The sequence below is a fragment of the Thermobia domestica genome, chromosome 9 (genome assembly GCF_964235325.1).
Source record: "Thermobia domestica chromosome 9, izTheDome1.hap1.1, whole genome shotgun sequence".
NCBI classification, from domain to species: domain Eukaryota; kingdom Metazoa; phylum Arthropoda; class Insecta; order Zygentoma; family Lepismatidae; genus Thermobia; species Thermobia domestica.
In genome coordinates this window covers 29,122,058-29,142,590 of record NC_137462.1, presented here as the reverse complement: position 1 = coordinate 29,142,590, position 20,533 = coordinate 29,122,058, and the positions used below count along the sequence as shown (strand labels likewise).

At 35.2% G+C, this 20,533-nt stretch overlaps 1 protein-coding gene across 2 annotated transcripts; it reads left to right on the top strand.

Moving 5' to 3' along the window:
• Positions 1–1,396: 1,396 nt before the first annotated feature.
• On the top strand, positions 1,397–18,787 carry LOC145694513 (uncharacterized). 2 transcript variants are annotated; one of them, XR_014133014.1, is made up of 4 exons: positions 1,397–1,553; positions 2,867–3,080; positions 9,147–9,315; positions 16,314–18,787. XR_014133014.1 is itself a non-coding variant. In XM_081770825.1 (3 exons), the coding sequence occupies exons 1-3, from the start codon at positions 1,467–1,469 to the stop codon at positions 16,370–16,372; spliced, it is 321 nt and encodes a 106-aa protein (XP_081626951.1). In that variant the 5' UTR covers positions 1,414–1,466; the 3' UTR covers positions 16,373–18,787. The 2 variants fall into 2 exon arrangements, 1 of the variants encoding a protein (XP_081626951.1); XM_081770825.1 differs by lacking the exon at positions 2,867–3,080 and having other exon boundaries at positions 1,414–1,553; positions 9,141–9,315.
• Positions 18,788–20,533: the final 1,746 nt, after the last annotated feature.

Below are 20,533 nucleotides of genomic sequence, written 5' to 3'. Positions count from 1 at the left end.
GACTTCTGCAATTGTTTAGCCTCTAAACGATGCCAGAATATCTTCACACGTCAAAATACTAGGAATCTAGAAGACGAAAACATGGATACGTCTTCTGACGAAGACTGACAAGTGACTGATCTGTGATATTTATTATTTTGTTGCGGAACAACATAGAAACTTCGGCATTTTGTATTGTAAATGTACATTAATGTGGCCAGTAACATAATTCTTGATTAAGAAAACGTCCAGGAAGAAAAATATAAGAAAATCTTCAAACCTAAGCTGTGTTGTTTGTTTTCTTTTGCACACAGAAAGGAATGGTTTTGTAAATAAATATAGAGAAGTACAAAATGTGGAAAAAATGATCTGGAGCGCAAACAAGGTGAGTTGCGGTGACGGAGAAAGCATCAACACTCAATCCAAAACTTCAGTATACCAGATATTGTTCTAAGTATGTACCTAGCTCGAGGGTCGCGATCGCGAATCTGATAATTTCATATTGAATATATTGATTTCTATCAATTTCATAAGGTTTTTTAAGTAACTATTGAAATCTACAACCCAAAAAACATATAATTCGATACCCATGTCGATACAATACTCCAAAAATATTCTTTTCAATTTTACGGCCGCCATATTGGGTGTCATATTGAATATCTCGATTTGTATCAATTTCATAACATTTTTGACATTATTATTCGAACCTGCAACTCAAAAAAGATATAATTTTTGATACCCATCTTGATAAAATATACAAAAATATTTCTATCAATTTTACAGCCGCCATTTTGGCCGCCATCTTGAATTACTTAAAACGCTCAAGGTGTACATTTGTACACCCGGCAGATTCAGAGTTAGCACCCTCAAATTAGGTAAAAGCCACCGAGAAACATTAGACATACTGAAATTTTTAGTTTCGATGGATTTCCTCCAGACTATATTTACATATTTAACACTTATGTACATATAATTACATATTTTACTCATGAGCACATAATTTTACATATTTCTTGATATTTTCATGTTTTATAGGAATTTTCCACACAAAAGCTGTTCAACAATAGACTTTGAAAAGAAGAATACACTCATCTCTCTTTGAATTTAAAGTGGTTGCTTTATTTTTAATTTTTATTATTTATTTATTTATTTATTAATTGTTTCACTTCGTTACACCCTTTTAAAATAGTATTGAAGCGTAGTTCGGCGGATTGGTAGGGAGAGTTGGACACAACCGTGTTTGATTAGCAATCGTACACTCTCGGTCGCGGTAGTTGCGCTCACATCCTTACGTGAGATTAATAATTTAATCGAATTACTATCGCGACGCGGTTTTACGATTGCCTATCATGTTGTTGTCGCAAACTCGCCCCACTAATATTTTCCTTCTTCGAAAAATATTAAATCAGATGGGGAAGTTTGCATTCACGCAATTGGTAACACTGAACTCTTGATTGACAAAAGTGAAGCGCCTGCCGTCACAACGCATGGGTGCACCTGCGGAAATTTTATTGATGTATTTCTCAGGAAATATCGAACTCACAGGTTCAGCATCCAGATATTTGGGTTCCTTAGTAAGTGAGCTTTCCAAATTGTATTACATATTTTGTTCCGTAAATTTTACAAATTCATGCACCTATAAATATGAATGCAGCAACACTCGTGGTAGGTAGTTATTACAACCTAGCATTGCATTCTGTTTTTGTCTGGGCAGGATTTGTATAAGGCAGGCGCGTTAGCAAAGGTGAGTATCCGTATAACGGGAAAATCGTTTGTTTCAACATTCAATACTAGTAGATACACAGATCAGGGGCTTTATGCAGAGTCGTTTTGACGTCTGATTAGCGTCATACTCCAGGCCTGACTGCTGCAGGAAATATATGTTTATTCCAAAGTTGGGCGTCCGCTTTCGCCACGTTTTTTCGCTGTTATCTCCTTTGCATACTTTCTGCAATTTGTTATTAGGTTCATTAATCCGTGCTCTTCACAAACTTTTAAAAGATTTTGCTCGTTATCAACGTACTGCTTCACAAATGTTAAAACTGAAGGATCATTGGCCTTGTACATTCGCCATGTTGATAACATAAATGCTCGGTTCTTTCCCACAATGCAACTGTTCGGTTACCTTGCGCCAAGTAGTTCCCTCCGCTCGCCGTATAGTCCCATGTTTATAGTCGCTTATATATAACAAATAGATAGATTATTCGAGACTCTTATATATTATCAAGCACACAAATGATCAAACTATCCATATCTTTACTGTAAATTTTAAAAATTTTGCTGGAAACGGACGCCCAAATTTGGAACTTAACCCAACTCTTTAGTATGGCACTATCGTCACATAGTACGGATTAAGGTACGAGTTTCAGACTCACATTCGAATAATGTTCCAGAATGGTCAGAAATGCCGCATTGTCTCCTTATGTTGAGGACAGTAAATTGATTTAAATCAAGTATTTCCAGAAAGTCATTCGATTTAAATAAATCAATCCTTTGTATTTCTCTTCGGTATATTATTGAACCGTTGAAATTTGTTTTTCAATAGCACTTAGTTTTATCAACCATCCATTTACAACTGAGTGACGCAGCAGGAAATTGATCAGAGAACACTTTTCAATCTTCACAATTTTGGAGTCATTCGGAACATCTGAATATATACTTTGCATTTTACAGTGATCAAAGTAACCTAGATAGGATATAATTTCATTATACAGTGTGATTCAACATGAATAATAAGTTCTACCAGAAAACTGATACAGCAGTTTAGACTATGCTACACGTCAAGAAGTATCTGTTATAGTTTTCACATTACATGTTTAGCTGATTTACTGACTTGTCAAATTTAAGATTGCTTTATTATTTAATTTCATAATTGACTTTATTTCAGATTCTGATCGAAGATTAATGAATCGCATACTTTCTGCGGTAACGGAAGTATACAATAGAGAATCTGTTAAACTCACTGATAGCAGGAGCAACAGAAATTAACTCCAGCTGTATTCCTGAAGATGATCAAATATTCCAAGTGCTTCCATTAACTTCAATGGAAGAATTCGACACATGAAAAAAAGCTGGAGAATCGGGCATACCAGACAAAATTAGTAAGTGGGGGCCGCGGTGGCTCAGTGGTAGAGCGTTCACCTCTGGTGCTAGGGGTCTCGGGTTCAAACCCTGCTCCCGCCAAGTGAACTTTGTGGTGGACAAACACCGTGTGCGTGGGTTTTCTCGGGGTTCTCCCGTTTCCTCCCACTTTCTTCATTCCACCATTTCATTCATCTCTCATCATCACCGTCTCCTTTAGCCTAACCGGCATAACCGTGGGACGTAAAACTCAAAATTTCATTTCATTTCATTTCAAAATTAGTAAGTATACACAATTACTTTAAGAAACGATGGAATACGCTATTAGCAATACCAATAGTATTCTTATCTTGATGCATGTTTTTTTTTTTCTAAGCTGCAATTTTTTTTTTAAATGATAATGGTGTGGAAATGAATTCGCATTGACGTTTTCCGGTAACTTCTGAACTTTACGTCTCGTTAGTTTCTCTTATTTTCTTCTTCATATTTTGTTTTTTACAACTGGGTTCAGCAGTCACAACTTTTATCTTTTGTTTTTTTTTGGGGGGGGGGGATTTTAACAAATGAAGGGTGCAGGGGAAAAACCAACTGAGTCAAAAAAATCAAAAAATGAGGTTATGTTGGCAACAGATAGTGCATAGCTTATATTTTAACATGCCGAAACATGCAGGCAAATAGGCAACTCTGTCAAGAGATATAGCAGTCGAAAGGAATGTCATGCAGGGGAAGAAACAACTGCGTCAAGTTGGTACAGGCTAAAAACAACTCAGTCCGCTAACTGCAGACGACTAACGCATGCATTGATAGGAAAATAACAGCCAGTGGAAATAATGATAAAAAAACTAGCACTACTAAAAACAGGGAAAACTGTTAACGGAGAAAGCTCTTCACTTGAAACAAGCCGAATAGTTTTACAAGCTAAAACATAAAGCTAAGCAAGAATCTAGAAAATCGAATGAAGTGGAAGCTATATGTATTGATTTTGAAAAAAAAAAAAAAAAAAAAAAAAATTCCAACCCCTAACATATTAACTGGTGAAGTGTACTTCAGATGCCAGCTGACATTTTACATTTTTAACGTGCATGTACTGTCGAATGATGTTTCTGTGATGTACACATATGACGAAACTACTGCGAAAAAAGGTGCGGATGATGTTGCGTCGAAACTTAGCCACTTCTTTGACATTTATTTAAGCAAATCTGTCAAGACATTATATATATTTGCAGACTCATGTGGTGGACAGAATAAAAACCACACCATTATTAAGTTCTTGCATTACGTTACTGTTATGCAAAATAAGTTTAACACTGTTGCTGTAACAGTTCCAGTACGAGGCCAGTGACTAAAATATGGGTCTTATACCAAAAACTGCAAGAGCCGAAACACCAAAATGGGTGGAGGGCAGTTCTTGAGGGATCACGAATGAAGCCCAGCCCTTTTTAAGTCATACAATGTGAGCAAATCTTGCTCAACGATTGGGACAACCTTTTGTCTTCTAAATTCTACAAAAAGAAATTTTGTTTTTCTGTCAGACCTGTGAAGCAACTGCGATTCACTAAGTCAAAGTCTCTATCAGTTGAGCATAGAAACGCCTACAACGGAGCATTTTACACGTCTAACGTAAGGCAAACCGATGTTGAAATAGAAAAAGGGAAGAAGAGAGAAAGAAAAAATGTACTCCCCGTCGAAGTTTTGACTGTACCAGCCCCAAAGTACGTAGCTCCAATAGCCTTGACAAAAGAGAAGAGCAATGATCTTAAAGTGCTAATGAAATTCTGAGAGGAGGAAGGTTCAAAGAAATTTTATGAGAGTCTCCTTGCTGCCAATAAAACTGCTGCGGTCTTTCCAGATATTGGTGTCCCAGATGCAGAATCCGATTTTTAAAAGGTTGGATAATAATCTTTTTACCTAGTGATTAGTTTTTGCACTGCTCTTTAAAATAAAATTATAGACGACTTGTGGCCGAATAGTTTTACATTAATTTTCAATGAATATTAAGAACAAACCATAATCAAATCATAACTTGTCGCAATTCACAAAAGTAATGAAACGTAACAATTACCCTTACAACAATCAAAGTTCATATAACAACAATAGTTTTAGCAAAAACAGCTATTATAAAATTGGTTCATTTACAGAGGATAACTACTGTATATTGTGTGTGTGTGTGTGTGTTTTGCAGCATGCTACAAACAAAGCGCTAAATTAAAGAACTGTTCTAAATTCAAGAATTTTAGTAACTATGGGAGCAGCTTTATTTTTAGTTTCATCAAGTAGAAACTTTTACTTGTAATGCTGTATCTTATTCTTTTTTGTATGTTCAATCCTTAAAAAGGCTTTAAAAACATAATCCCATTTTCAATTTATAAATATACAGGGGAAAAAACAACTCAGTCCCTGAGCACTAATATAAAAGCAATCATACCTATGTTGTTAATATATTTTACGCAGTAATTATTTAAAAACATAATAACAATGAACCAATATGCGAAAATGAACCGTAACCATTTTCGTAAAAAATCTGTGTTTTATGTGAAAACGTTTTAAACTTTGTTTTTGCTCTCCTGTAAAATTTCAGTTTTGTGACTCAGTTGGTTTTTCCCCTGTGCCCTTCAAATGTAATAAGATTCAGGGGTGGATAACTTAACGTAACTGTAACGTAACGAAAATAGCTCTCTGTAACAAAATTATTGGTTATTTAATGTAGGTAGGTACAAGATATAACACCAATTTTCGTTACGACGCCGTAACGTTATTCGAGCATGTAACATTATTGTACCGTAACTAATTGAAGGAACAAATCTGTTTCGGATATTTTTTTCACGCTTGGTGGGAAAAACTCAACTGGTACCAGCAGAATGAGATTCTTTCCTCTGTGGGTATCTAATGGAACGAATATGAGCAAAGCAGAAGCTGTTTTGTTACAAATACTATTTGCCACAGATGAGCAGACAGGTTTGGTAAAGGTATTGTGTTCATCAGTTACAGATCTTATCAGATCTTTGGAGAGCTCCTCGGACATGGTATCAATTGTATTGTTCTTCAGAGGGTGACATTGAATTTCGTTCTTCAGGTGGTGAAGCAGAACGAAATTTCACTTTCATATGTTGTTATTGCAAATCTAAAGTAGAGACAAGGAGAAAAAAAAAACAAACAAAAAAAAAAAAAAAAACACTTGAACGATTTCTGTGAATATCATAGGAGAAAATCAGTCACATACAAGGAAAAAGGCAGGTGGAACGGGTAGCAGGGTCAGGAGGAAACAGAGTGAGACAAAAGTAGCAAAGGGGAGGGAAAATAGACAATGTCTTTCATTTTTCATCTTGCTTTGTTTTCATAGCGCTCTTTGCTGTCCACAACAAGAGTAGGATTACTTGATGTAAGAACTGTTCCATGAATGGTGGGGGCAAGCCTGTGAAAATCATATTATTATTATTATTATTAAAACAAAGACCACAAAATAACTAGGATATTGCGTGATGCACGGCCACGTCATTGGCTATCAGTCTGCACTATTTTTGGGATATTTCACCGTTGTTTGCTGATTCTTAATCCAGGCACATCCCCAATTTGTTCACTATATTAAGTCAAACTATATTATTATTATTATCATGTCTAGGAGCGTAGCCTAGTGGTTAGCGTTCTTCCTTCCCAAAAGGGAGATCCTGGGTGCAAAGCTCGTGGCCTACTACCCTGACCGGCTTTACCAGCTTTTTTCGCTGTTCCACAAGGTGAATGTCGGGATGTTATCTTTAAGCATAAATCCTGCCTGATTTTCTCCTTTCCTTTTTCCATTACTGATGTTAAAATATTCTGTTGTAAATTGGCCTTAGGCTGCATTTGAAATATTTTTACATAAATAAATGAATGTTTAGAGCACGCCAGGCACGCACCCATAATTGTTTTGTTTGGAGGGATCCGAAGATTTTTACGGGTCTAATACGTATATGTAGTATTGAACCTGTGTTATTCAACATCCGAAAAGACGACAAGTAATTGTTAATTAGTGCCTCCTGTTAAAAATGATAGAGCTAGAGATATTAAATAAAATTTTTTAGGCTATATAAATCATTTCGATGATAAACACGTATGCTTATATTAAGAAAGTTCACAAATGTTCGTAGAGTTACGAAGTTTTATGGGGAGGAATCTGAATCCGGTGGATCCCCACGTAGGTCCTGGTTTCAATTCCCAGTAGGAGCTAAAGTTTTTTTCCGGTGTTGATTCAGTATCTTGAGACAATGGGAAAGCTTACGGTAGACTAGCGGAGTCCGGTTACGTGCTATGTGCCTTCCTTTTACTTACAGGAATAATGCTGTTGTTTGAGGTTGCAATTCATCAAGTATAAAAGCGGGAAGGGACTTGGTAAAATCAATCTCATGTTGAAAGTTTACACATGTAGGCCGGGTCTAGGATGTTTCGGTGTAAGGACGCTTGGCTGTAAAGGACATTTCGGTGTATAGCCTAATATTTGATTGCATTAATCATATGCTTTTTTTTTTTTTTTTCTTTAACCCAGAAGTAGGGTTTCGGTTTTATTTAGGCAGCTTCGAACTGTATTCCCTATTACACTTTGTTGGTTTGCTTTGTGAACAATCATGAAGTGTCATAGTGTAGCAACTCTGGAATAGTGTAAACTGATTAACATTGTTATTGACTCTCATTGTTGTTGAGACAGGATGATAATATAACACCAATCCATTCGTAACAATAATTTCTATTCAGAGGAGTCCATACGCGAGTTTTATGGAATAATAATCAAATTTACTGCAAAATATTCAGCATTATTTCTAAACAGAAATTAATATATTGCATAAAGTACTGAATAATACCTCAAAGGAATTTTTGGCGTGGGAGACCCGGGTTCGATTCCCGGTGGGAGCTCATGTGGTTCGGATTCCACGTTAATCAGTATGTTCCGTCTCAAAGCCTCGCTGCCGAAAGGGACGTTAAACTCCAAATCAACTCAACTACCGGCAGTGTCACCACAAGAAGTAAAAGTCTTATCAATAAGCTTATATTAAAAACTTCACTCTTTGATCAGTTTTCTTTTTCCTCTTTTTAAATACAGAACAATCAAAATAATGCTATTCTCAAAGGACATGTGCCCGGGGAGTAAGGTGTTTACTGAATCTTAAGTATGAGGGAAAAGAAAGCAGACTGAAAAACCTGGAATTTATTTACTAGTATAATGGAGATTCTTTTTAAGCCCGCCTTAGATCCCCTGTCACCAAGGATGTTTAAACGTTACTCGAGCGTAACTCCAAGACCATCAGAACTGAAGAAGAAGAAATACAGGTACAAAAGGTACCGAGAAAGAAAAAAAAACATAGAAATGGTACTCATCATAAAAAAAATATGTCTACTTACACAAAAATGTTCTGGAAAATTTCAATACGTTTCATATCGCTAAAATCAAGGAACAAAACACCTTGGGTTCGAGAGAAAACTGGTATTTATTGGAACCAGTTTTATCTTAACAATCTCAAGCAGGTACGACATAGGTGAGTATTTGGAGTAACGCTAATCCCTTGGTGACTGTAACTACAATACCAAAATGCAGAATGTTTCAGTGAGTAACGTTGCGCAGAGTAACGCTATTCAGAGCGTACCATTTTAAAAGTTACACTGACTAATAACGTTATTAACTAGATGCAGAAATGGATTACAAAATAGTAACCGTAACAGATAACGAATTGTAAATATTGCACATTTCGTTACGTTATCCACCCTTGATAAGATTTAGTCAATTTAATATAACACTGCTTTCTTTACTTCACAGCACAATCGGTGCCAAGTGGGCTTTGTAGCGAGCAAACACCGTATGCGTGGATTTTCTCAGGGTTCTTCCATTTCTTTCATTTAAACATATCATCCATCCATACACCTAGCAAGTGAACGTCCCGGGACGCGAAAAAATCAGTAAGAAATAGGGGAACGCTGATCACTATCTTGCTGAGGTGGTGTATGCCATAGCCCCCTACTTCGAGCACTGACGACGAGTAAAGTAATATATAGTATAGAATAAAATCTTAAAACAGTTGAGCGTGTTATAACTTTGTTCTTTTTTAATTTTACAGGTGAAGATGTTAGCTACAATTGGAGGGGTTGATGTGAAATCTCTTGTAATCAACATTTTGAGAAGACTGATTGCTGACTCTCTTGCGGTGCAATTTTCCTTTTCTGGGAGAGTATTTTCCAGCAATACTGTTAAAAGGCCCTTCTCTTGTACAATTCTGTGCAAGACAATATATGGTAAATATTTTCTCATTGAGCTTTCATGTAGTCGAGTAGTTTGTCTTTGTTGTATGCGATTCTGGACTCATTTCTGGTGAAATGTATTTTTCGGTATTAGCCTAACATCATGAGGTAGTTAGATAACTATCTGAATTAAGGGGTAGCGGCTTGACGTCCAGAAAACCACAAAGAATTGAGCTAGGAGTCTATGCACTAACAACGTATAACCACTTGAGCATGTTCTTTGGCCTAGCTGTCTATCCGTTCAGATGCTATGAATTTACTTTCTTCAAATTTATTGTTTTTATTGTGCTAGTGTAGTTTGTTATATTATATTCACAAAACAGTAAAGACGTGAAATTTTCATCCAAAATAGAGTTTATTCATAAAACATAATGAAGACGTGTAGTTTCCATCCTAAGTAGTTTATTATATTCACGAAACCTAATGAAGACATGTAGTTTCCATCCCAAATAGACTTTCTCTGATTAATACATTTCATACAGTTGTAATCTTGTACTGTTGTATTTTTAATTTCTCTAGAATTACATTGGAAATGCGATTCCTGCAATTGTAATTTTATTCGGATTATGTTTTTTATGAGTATATAGAGGAAAACAACTTAAGCCGACCTTCCTAACTTTTAAATAAAATTGCTCTTCCTAAAAGAATTCTAAGATGCATCACTAAACTCAAGTAAGTTGAATCCAAAATATAGGAGAACCTGAACATACGTGAATTGTTAGGAATAACTTTATATTAAAAGGCGCTGAAATCAAAGGACTTTGGATGCTTTTGGAGTGTTTGTATTACTGAGTAAATATATCATAAAGCTATGCTGTATATGCACCGTAAATGTGAAGAAACGTTTAAGAGCGTAGCCAATAACCCTCGAAGCTCGCATATACCTTTTGCAGTTTCTTACCTGTTCCGGTTCTCCCAATCTATACCACATACAATTTTATATTTGCTGTCTTCTACCGATATTAGCTTGTGCCCGTGCTTTTTTTTTTTCTCCTGTTTGCTTATCCATTGATAAGCCATATGGCTCGAGAGATCACTGGTTTAATGCAACGCAGTGTAATATACGCAGTACTTGTGTAGTAAGTTTTGCAATTACATATTACATCGGTTTATAGTATCAAACTTGGTAGTAGATAGATCGATTTTCACATATTGCTGTGTAAAACACTAGGTTACACATCTAGAATGCTGCTATCTTTGTGACTAGCAAACATTTAATTAGCAGTAACTTAAGGAAATGATCAGATGTATATTAGGGAACATTTTCATACCTTTGTGCATCCAATATAACAATGTTTCCATCGGAGTTTTAATGCATTGTTTACCTTCAGTGCTGAGAAGCAACGTTGGTTTACCTCTTATATTTTGTAGTTTGGCGAAACCAGAAGACCCATTTAATTAATTTATTTATTTTTTCATACATGGATTAAATTTCGTTCAGGGGAAGCGGTGGCTCAGTGATAGAGAGTTCACCTACGATGCTTGGAGTCCCTGGTTCGATCCCAGCTCGCGCCGTGTGAACTTTGATATTTCTAAACTTGGTCACTGTTTTCCTTCCGTCTTGTAATGAGGACGCTCAGATGAATTTCCATCGAAGGATCCTATTTCTTCAGTTTCTTGTGACTGTGACGTCACTCAAAAACTGTTAGATTTCTGTACAGTGGCTGTTAATAGTTTTGCATAAAATTCTCTTCCGTGTTTAGGATAGTTATTGCTTTTACTTTATACGGAGTAACTCTTATTTTTCAGTAACATTTTTAATTCCTCTCTTTTAGAAGTTTTTGAATAAAAGAAAAAGTAAATTTTTCTGGATATCGTCCCTTTTCTCCACTGGAACGTGGTAAACGGTACTACTGACATGTTCGTATTACACACCTGACCCGGGAAATTCGGAAAATACTGATTTTTTTTTTTTAAATCACCCCCTCGGAATAGTTATAACCCTCGAGCCCAGGTCCGGGTTCACGTAGGGATCTAAAAAAAAAAAAAAAATACTCAAAGGCGCACACAATCCGTATGCAAAATTTCAATGCGATATCTTGAAAACTAGGGGCGTGAAAAATTTTGAAATTTGTTTTAAGAAGAAAATGAAAGTAACGTCCCTCCGCCCCTACTTGGCGCCGCTAAGTTGACCATCTGGTTGCGAAACACATCTGGGGTGCTCTTTGGCCCATGCTTGATTTGGCCAATAAACAACTGCTTAAATACCTGTTATAAAACCTAAATAACTGGTCAAAGACAACACTACTCCATGATAATAAATGTTATAAATCCTTAAAGGGATAGGGATTTATGATAGCTGAAACGTTAGACACGGCCTTAAAGATACAGTATGTACCAGCTCATTATTTATTTTCGTTGTACATTGTTTCCTTATCTTTTGCGCGAACGTGCGCAGAGGACTCTATTACCTTGCAGGAATGTATATCTGTCAAACACAGACGAGAGCTTTCTCCGTTTCCCGGATAATGCTTCTGTTTCGATCCAATAGTTGTACGCTTTTTGTAGTTTGTCTTGCATATAACGCACTAGACGCTTTTGTTGCGGGAAAGACATGAGAAGCTATAGAACAACTATCTTCTACAGCTTCAATGGATGGTTCTAATTTAGAAACATCTTGCTCTTCTAAATCATTATCAGTATTATCAACCTCATCACCATCTTCATCCTATTCCAAGTCGTCATCGATCACCATGTCTCATTTACTTTCATTTTCTTCCAACAACTTTTTAATTCTTTCAAACACATTGTATTCCTCTGATGATGGATCATCATTGCAAGCTCCGAACTCGCGAACCAATTTCATCACAATAATCGAAGGCTTCACATTTCAAACAAATCAAATATAATGCGACACGATAGACGCTCGAGAAAGCCACCTCACCAGTGTTCGTAGGTTTCTTTAAGAAAATTTCCCTCGACTGACAAAATTTTCCCTTTTCTTATCAAAGTTTCCCCTAGTTTATTGAGTGCGCAATACCTACGATAGAAGTTACGTGATGAGATTTATTTAGCTATATTAAAGGAACTGCAAAACCATGTTCCGTGTACTTTTCACTCACCTTTTTTTTTCTCACAAAAGTATGCACACCAATGCACCCAGCCAATATAATGAAATCTTTGAGTTTAACGTCCCACGATTAATGTCTGTAGGCTCAGGGAGACGATGATTAAAGCAAGTGAATCATGATGGATGAATGAGAAAAGGAAACGGGAGTACCTCGGGAAAATCCACAAACACAATCTTGTTTACCACAAGCTTACTTGGCTGGGGATGTAAAAAAAAAAAAAAAAAAAAAAAAAAAAAAAAAAAAAAAAAAAAAAAACCTCACGTACCAGTTCTACCACTGAGCCACCGTGTCCCGCAACAGTGGGTGCAAATTATGCTACTTTCAGAACACACAAACTATTGCTAATGTATTGGTTTGTTTCTGAAGAACAAAGAAAAATTTAAGCATTGATATTGGTCAATCAGTCAGCTACAGAATTTCCCTGGATTTCTTACGTTTTATCTAAAATTTCTCTTTTTCCCTTTTTGGGCCATTCCATCGTCACGGGAAGGACATTCACACTACATTTTTGATGCTTTAAAGTTTTATATTTCTAAAAATATAACATAAATCCTGCTAATTATATGATACATGAGCAGTACAGACTTAGGAGTATATGTAGCTGATGTTTTCGGTACTTTTTTCTGTTTAGAGTAGAAAATATTAATTCCTAATCGTCTGTCACGGGCGGGGACGAAAAGGAGAAGTGACTTTCGACACACCAAATGAATGTTACAAAACTCTGTGAATTCTTGGCTCAAAATGTTTTTATTTCAACGGAAATGTATAAATAATGAAATTTTTTTTACCAAACTTCACTTAACGAGAAATTTGCCAAATATTTATATTAATGAAAAAACTCAACTTTACTGTGTCACGGGCAGGACACATCGTTGTCACGGGCAGGACACCGTGTGAATTAACACACAAAATCTCAATAAGAATTATTTGAAAAGTGAAATAAAATCGAAAATAAGTCAATTTCTGCTGTTCTGATATATCACTGTACACAAATAGTTCTATTTACTTTAGTTGGGACTCGCTTTTATCACACAATATAAAAATATGTAGCACACTTATTTCTCACCACCTACACTTTAGGAAATGGTTTTATTTGCCCATTTACACGCACCTTGTAGGGAACTTCGTACAAAACACCGTCTAACAGTATATAAAATAGGTGCTGGTATCGAGTGTCCGTGCCGTGGAAAATCAGCGCCCGGGGCGAGAGTATACGACGGCGCCCCCGTAAATATGAATGAGATCGACAGACCAGCCGCAAAGCGTCACCATGGTTGGCGCCATGCGTAAGAAAATTTTCAAAAATAAACCCTGCTTTTCCTTGATTTTGAGCACTATTTAATACTTTTTCCTTCCATTTTTTATATATCTTTTATTTTTTCCTCCTGAATTTTGCGCCCCCATACTTTAACGCCCGGGGCCGTCGCCCCGCTCGCCCCTTCCCCCCAACGCCACGGCACTGCTGGTATCACAGGTATTATTTAATTGAAACGCATGTAAGACACTTCAACAGTTTTGAAAATTTCACCGCAATCGCTTACGGTCTTCATACGAATTTCCTTGACTTCTTCGTCCTCTTCCACTGGGCTATGTGAGATAGTTGCATGCAAGGATCTTATAAAATATATCTAATATTTTATAAGATCCTTGGCTGCATGTCTATGCTTTCTTTTTCTGTCCACTAGAGAAAAATTCCATCAACAAAAATGTTCCTTGTGTTATATCTTCAACAGCTGGCCTAACACAAGCCTTGTTAACATGCAAACCTAAGTCGTCGCTCAGGATAGCTTCATGGCTTTCGGAATCATCATTTTCAAAATCTGAATAAAAGTCTGTTAGGAGTTTAAAGATTTTACACGGAATGAAGCTCTGATTTAAAAGTTCGACGAACTACCAAATTTTCGCTGTCATATTGCAGGAAAAACTTTTTTGATTGGGGACATTCAATTGACAAGAGCATTTTCCCGTCTTTTATTCAATAAGTCTTTTATTCTGCTGATGATAGTAGTAAAACAGATATATTTTGAAACGAAGAGCTTAAAGCTGCTACGAAATCAGCAGCACATTCTACAATTACTTTCTTTTGTTTCACAAAGTTCCATACTGGTCATTTTGTACGTACTCCAATCCCATCTACTGCTCCCTTGAAACGAACAGAAAGGTGACGCTAATGATAACATTTATATGGCACTTACTTTAAGTTAAAACATCATACTGACAGTAATAGATAATCCTCTATTTAAGTAAATAATGTTCATGCTTAGAAAACTTTATTTTAGTACACATGGAATCAATTTCTATCATGAATAATCAATGGCATGCCCACTGTCACGGGCAGGACAAGTTTTCAAATTGAAATAAATCGAAATATGTTATTAGCATTAGTCCAAAATTTGGCAAATGTGAAGTACACATGCAAATTGTTACTTCTACTAAGTACGAACCACATTCTCAAATTTAGTAATTCAGTACAATAACGTTTGGTAGTTTTCTGTCACGGGCAGGACACGCAAATTGACGTTTATATCTTTAATGATATTATAAACAATTTTTATCCTGTAAACACTTTTTCAACTGTATCTTGTAGCAAAAAGAAGCATCTTGAATAGCTCGAAGTTACTTCAGCCAAACATGCACAAATTTCCGTAAAATGTTGCCGATAACAAGAATAAAAAAAATCCTCGCAGCTGTCATGTTACAAATTCACAATTTAGATTTAAAATTTTACGTGAATTCTAAGTATAAATAAGTTTTTCTTTGTGAAAAAGTAAATTTCGTTCTATTTACTTCATATATATGTAAAAATGCATTGGTTTTGACAGTTTTCGAAAATTTGGGTTCAGGCTCACTTTCGCGTGGAATGGCCCTTTTACTAAATTTACCTGTGAAACTTCCCTAGATTAGGGAAATTTTCTTCAAACTACGAAAACTGCACCTCACCCGATAACTTATTTTCCTCTACAATTTCCTTGCTATATTCGTCTGCAGTCAGTGCTCGTAAGTTTCCATAAGTAAATTTCTTTGGACTGACACAAAAATTTCCCTTTTCTAATTAAATTTTCCGTGGTTTGTTGAGTGTCCAAATAATCTGTGAAAAGTTATGAGAAAAGATTAATTTAGTTATATTAAAGGAAGTGCTAACCAAGATTCTTTTAAGGAAGCGCTAAGCATCTGCTATTTTTAAGATGTTTTCCTTAGCTACTTGGTACTTGGAAAACACACACACGTATATTATATATATATATATATATATATATATATATATATATATATATATATATATATATATGGTCCATGTTCCGTTAAGGGGGTCCAAAACTACACTGGACCCCCTTAAGCTAACCTAACCTGACTTGACCTAAAATAACCTAACTTAATAGAAGCTAATATAACGTTATATTATGTAATCAAACGAAAATCAACAGAAAAAAATGAAATGAAATTTTTGAGTTTTACGTCCCAAGCTTATGCCGGTTAGGCTAAAGGAGGCGGTGATTATGAGAAATGAATGAAATGGTGGAATGAAGAAAGTGGGGGGAAAAGGGAGAACCCCGAGAAAACCCACGCACACGGTGTTTGTCCACCACAAAGTTAACTTGGCGGAAGCAGGGTTTGAACCCGGGACCCCAAGCACCAGAGGTGAACGCTCTGCCACTGAGCCACCGCGGCCCCCCTCAACAGAAAAAAAGTGGTGTCAAAGACACTGGACTCCCTTAACGGAACATTGACCATATATATATATATATATATATATATTCCAATGTATCAAATTTTATTGTGTTATTGTTTATATTGGTAAGTTTATCATTTTTCAAAATGTGTCTATATTCTAAATGTGTGTTACTACATTGTTTCGACCAAAATTGTCAATATAAAGAAAAGCAGGATATTTTTGCTTTCAATTTTCTTTCTTTTTTTTAGGTACCAAATGGACTGAAAGCTTTTGTATTAAACTTCATGAGATCAACATCATGAGATGAAATGCAAGCAAGTTGAAAGAGCACCGAAACGAGATGAGGATCAAGTTGATAGAAATTTATTAAAAAGGCGTTGTACACAATATATAATTAGACTTTTTCTACACAAATATCACACATGATTATCGATTAAATTTTACAATGAGGCGAGGGTCATAAACAAAATTATCCTCAGACACATGAAGACACGAAGATAAAAACCATACACAAAAAAGGCCTTGCACACAATACAGTATATTAAACTTTGTCTAAACAAATATCACAAATGATAATCGATTAAATTTTACAATGAGGCGAGGGTCATAAACAAAATTATCCTCAGACACATGAAGACACGAAGATAAAAACCATACACAAAAAAGGCCTTGCACACAATACAGTATATTAAACTTTGTCTAAACAAATATCACAAATGATAATCGATTAAATTTTACAATGAGGCGAGGGTCATAAACAAAATTATCCTCAGACACATGAAGACACGAAGATAAAAACCATACACAAAAAAGGCCTTGCACACAATACAGTATATTAAACTTTGTCTAAACAAATATCACAAATGATAATCGATTAAATTTTACAATGAGGCGAGGGTCATAAACAAAATTATCCTCAGACACATGAAGACACGAAGATAAAAACCATACACAAAAAAGGCCTTGCACACAATACAGTATATTAAACTTTGTCTAAACAAATATCACAAATGATAATCGATTAAATTTTACAATGAGGCGAGGGTCATAAACAAAATTATCCTCAGACACATGAAGACACGAAGATAAAAACCATACACAAAAAAGGCCTTGCACACAATACAGTATATTAAACTTTGTCTAAACAAATATCACAAATGATAATCGATTAAATTTTACAATGAGGCGAGGGTCATAAACAAAATTATCCTCAGACACATGAAGACACGAAGATAAAAACCATACACAAAAAAGGCCTTGCACACAATACAGTATATTAAACTTTGTCTAAACAAATATCACAAATGATAATCGATTAAATTTTACAATGAGGCGAGGGTCATAAACAAAATTATCCTCAGACACATGAAGACACGAAGATAAAAACCATACACAAAAAAGGCCTTGCACACAATACAGTATATTAAACTTTGTCTAAACAAATATCACGGCTTAAGTTTAGAGATGCCCCTCCAGTCTGAATGTGCCCTTGGACTTCGCAACATAGAAAAAAAAAAAAAGCTTAAAGTATTAAAAAGTGTTACATTTCACTTATGTTCAGTACTCTGTGGGCTTCACAAAATTTTAAAAGGTTGTCTTCATTATTTTTGCGCATTCGTTACTCCTGATCGCCATATTCGTCATATTTTACAACTGCCATGCTGCTAAAACCTTCCGCGAATGCTTCCGCATCCGGCAAATAGTACTAACTTGCACATATCTTTTCTCGCATTAAACATAACTCTTCTGCCGAACCCACATTCCTAGACATCAAATAAAAATTTCAAATTATCATTTCTTACCTCATTTCTCCTGTAAATTTTCCTGATTTTTATAAAAAGCGGAGGGGTAACTCTAAACTTAACCCAATATCACAAATGATTATCGATTAAATTTTTCAATGAGGCGAGGGTCATAAACAAAATTATCCTCAGACACATGAAGACACGAAGATAAAAACCATACACAAAAAAGGCCTTGCACACAATACAATATATTAAACTTTGTCTACACAAATATCACAAATGATAATTGATTAAATTTTACAATGAGGCGAGGGTCATAAACAAAATTATCCTCAGACACATGAAGACACGAAGATAAAAACCATGAACTTAGGTAATTTCGTCACCGGAAATTTCGCCACCGGAATTTTCGTCACGGTAATTTCGTCACCGGTAATTTCGTCACCAAAATATTAGCATGTAGGTTATTTCGTCACCGGAAGTTTTGACATAGTAATTTCGTCACCTGTAATTTTGTTACCAAAATATTTGAATGTAGGAAATTTTGTCATGGTCATTTTTCCACCTTTGTTGAACTAAGTAGAGACAAAGTAAACGACCAAAACAGCTAATCTTATCTTAATCAAACTTGGAAAACAATTCAGTTGGTGTTCGACTCTGGAAAATCGAAGTTTCGGATTCTCGACGCAGGAACAAACAATAATAAAAGAACATAATGTAAGTTTCAGCAAATGTTAAAAGCACAGGCAAAATGGGCAGCTAATGGATTTATATATCACTATTTACAAATATTAAGTTTTCAAAATTTCAGAACAGAAAATAGAAAAAATATAACTTGTTATAATGCAATAAGTGTTTTACATGTTGATTTTCTACTATTCATAACATGATAGGAAACAACAAGCAATTTTTTTTGTCAAACATTTAGTTCCAGTGTTATACGTTGTGCACAAAGACTGGAGCCGTTTCTACAAAATCTGAAACACCCTTCTAGTTTTCTTTTTTAGTGGCTGACCCACAGCATCCTGAGGTAGCGCAGTTGAAACCGTTGCGTCAACTTGTTGAATTAAGTACTATCAAAATAATCCAGAAGTTCCAGCTCTTTCTCCGAAGCCTCTGGAAATAATGATGCACATCTTCTACGGGAAGAAATGCAAATCCATTCATTTTCTCGCATAATAGACGAAAATTTTCATTGCTCTTGTACCGTTCTGTGAATCCAATCTCTTGGACCTTTCTCCACGTTTAGTGAGTCAGGTGAAAAAAAGCAATGCTGTACACGAGTTGAGTTTCCGAAAGTTGCCTTTAAAGTCTGCATTTCCTCCATCTCGAAATCCATAACCATACAGGGTCCGGGTATTCACTAAATTCACTGCACTGATGCACCACCGCACAAAACAGTTCTTTATATGAATGTTGTGTCTCGCTCTGCATTAGGGCATACACCTAGTAAAGGAAGTCTCACTTCAAATAACATATAGGGCCTACTTTTTTTTTTTTTTAAGAGCTATTGAAAAGTAGTCCGTCCACCATCCATGTTTCACTTCTCAATAGCTCCATAAGGCTATATTTAAAGGAAATTGTTAGAAATATTTACCGTATATGTTTTTCTTCCTTTATATAAATTTGTTTTCTTTACATATATATCCAATAACAATTTGCCAATGTTTAATCAGAATTGAAATATAACATTCTTCTTTCAATAGCTCCTTTAAAAAATCACTCTTTTCACATGACTCAGTTAACGTGGATGAAGGTCCAAGAGTTTGGGCTCAGAGAACGGTACAAGAACGGCGCAAATTTCCGTCTAGTTTGCGGGAAAATGAGCGGATTGGCATATCTTCCCATATTTGTTTGCAATTTTCTGTTCTGAAATTTTGATATTGGCGAAGCTTAATATTTGTAAATAGTTATAAACCCAATAGTTCCCCACGTTGCCTTTGCTTTTAACATTTGCTGAAGCTGGCACTATTTTCTTGTACTGGTGCTTGCTCCTGCGTCGAGTACCCGAAACTTAAATTTTGCAGAGTTTAACACCAACCGAATTGTTTTCCAAGTTCGATTAAAATAACGTAAGTTGTTTAGGTCATTTACTCTGCCTCTACTTAGTTCAAGAAAGATGAAAAAATAACCATGACAAAAATTCCTATTTGATAATATTTCTGACAGAATCACTAAAAACTTTTCTCTCTTATCTCAAATACGATATACAAAATATGACTATTTAATAATAATAATAATAATAATAATAATAATAATAATAATAATAATAATAATAAAAATAATAATTAATATTATTATTATTATTATTATTATTATTATTATTATTATTATTATTATTATTATTATTATTATTATTATTATTATTATTATTATTTTATATTTCGATTTGCTTCAGTTGAAGATTAAAGAAAGCAATTTCAAAAACGTTTTTGATTTAGACCTATTCATTGTACTTGTATTCTAAACTCTCTAAATATACATCAAATACGTATAGACGGGGAACTCATACAGGTATCTGACACTTGTAAATTTTTAGGGTTAAAATTAGACTAAGTTAACATGGGATGATCACGTGAATGATTTGTTGAGGAAACTAAGCGCGAAAATATATCTTATACGTAAAGTTAGTAAGATTCTAACTACAGAAACCTTGAAAACAATTTATTTCGGATTGATCCAGTCAGTTCTATCGTATGGAATCATTTTCTGGGGTAATACCT

Coding starts and splice junctions, on each gene's coding strand:
- LOC145694513 (XM_081770825.1), top strand. CDS start 1,467: ATGGGTGCACCTGCGGAAATTTTATTGATGTATTTCTCAGGAAATATC. Junction 1,554..9,140: donor CCAGATATTTGGGTTCCTTA/GTAAGTGAGCTT, acceptor TTAATTTTACAG/GTGAAGATGTTAGCTACAAT. Junction 9,316..16,313: donor TCTGTGCAAGACAATATATG/GTAAATATTTTC, acceptor TCTTTTTTTTAG/GTACCAAATGGACTGAAAGC.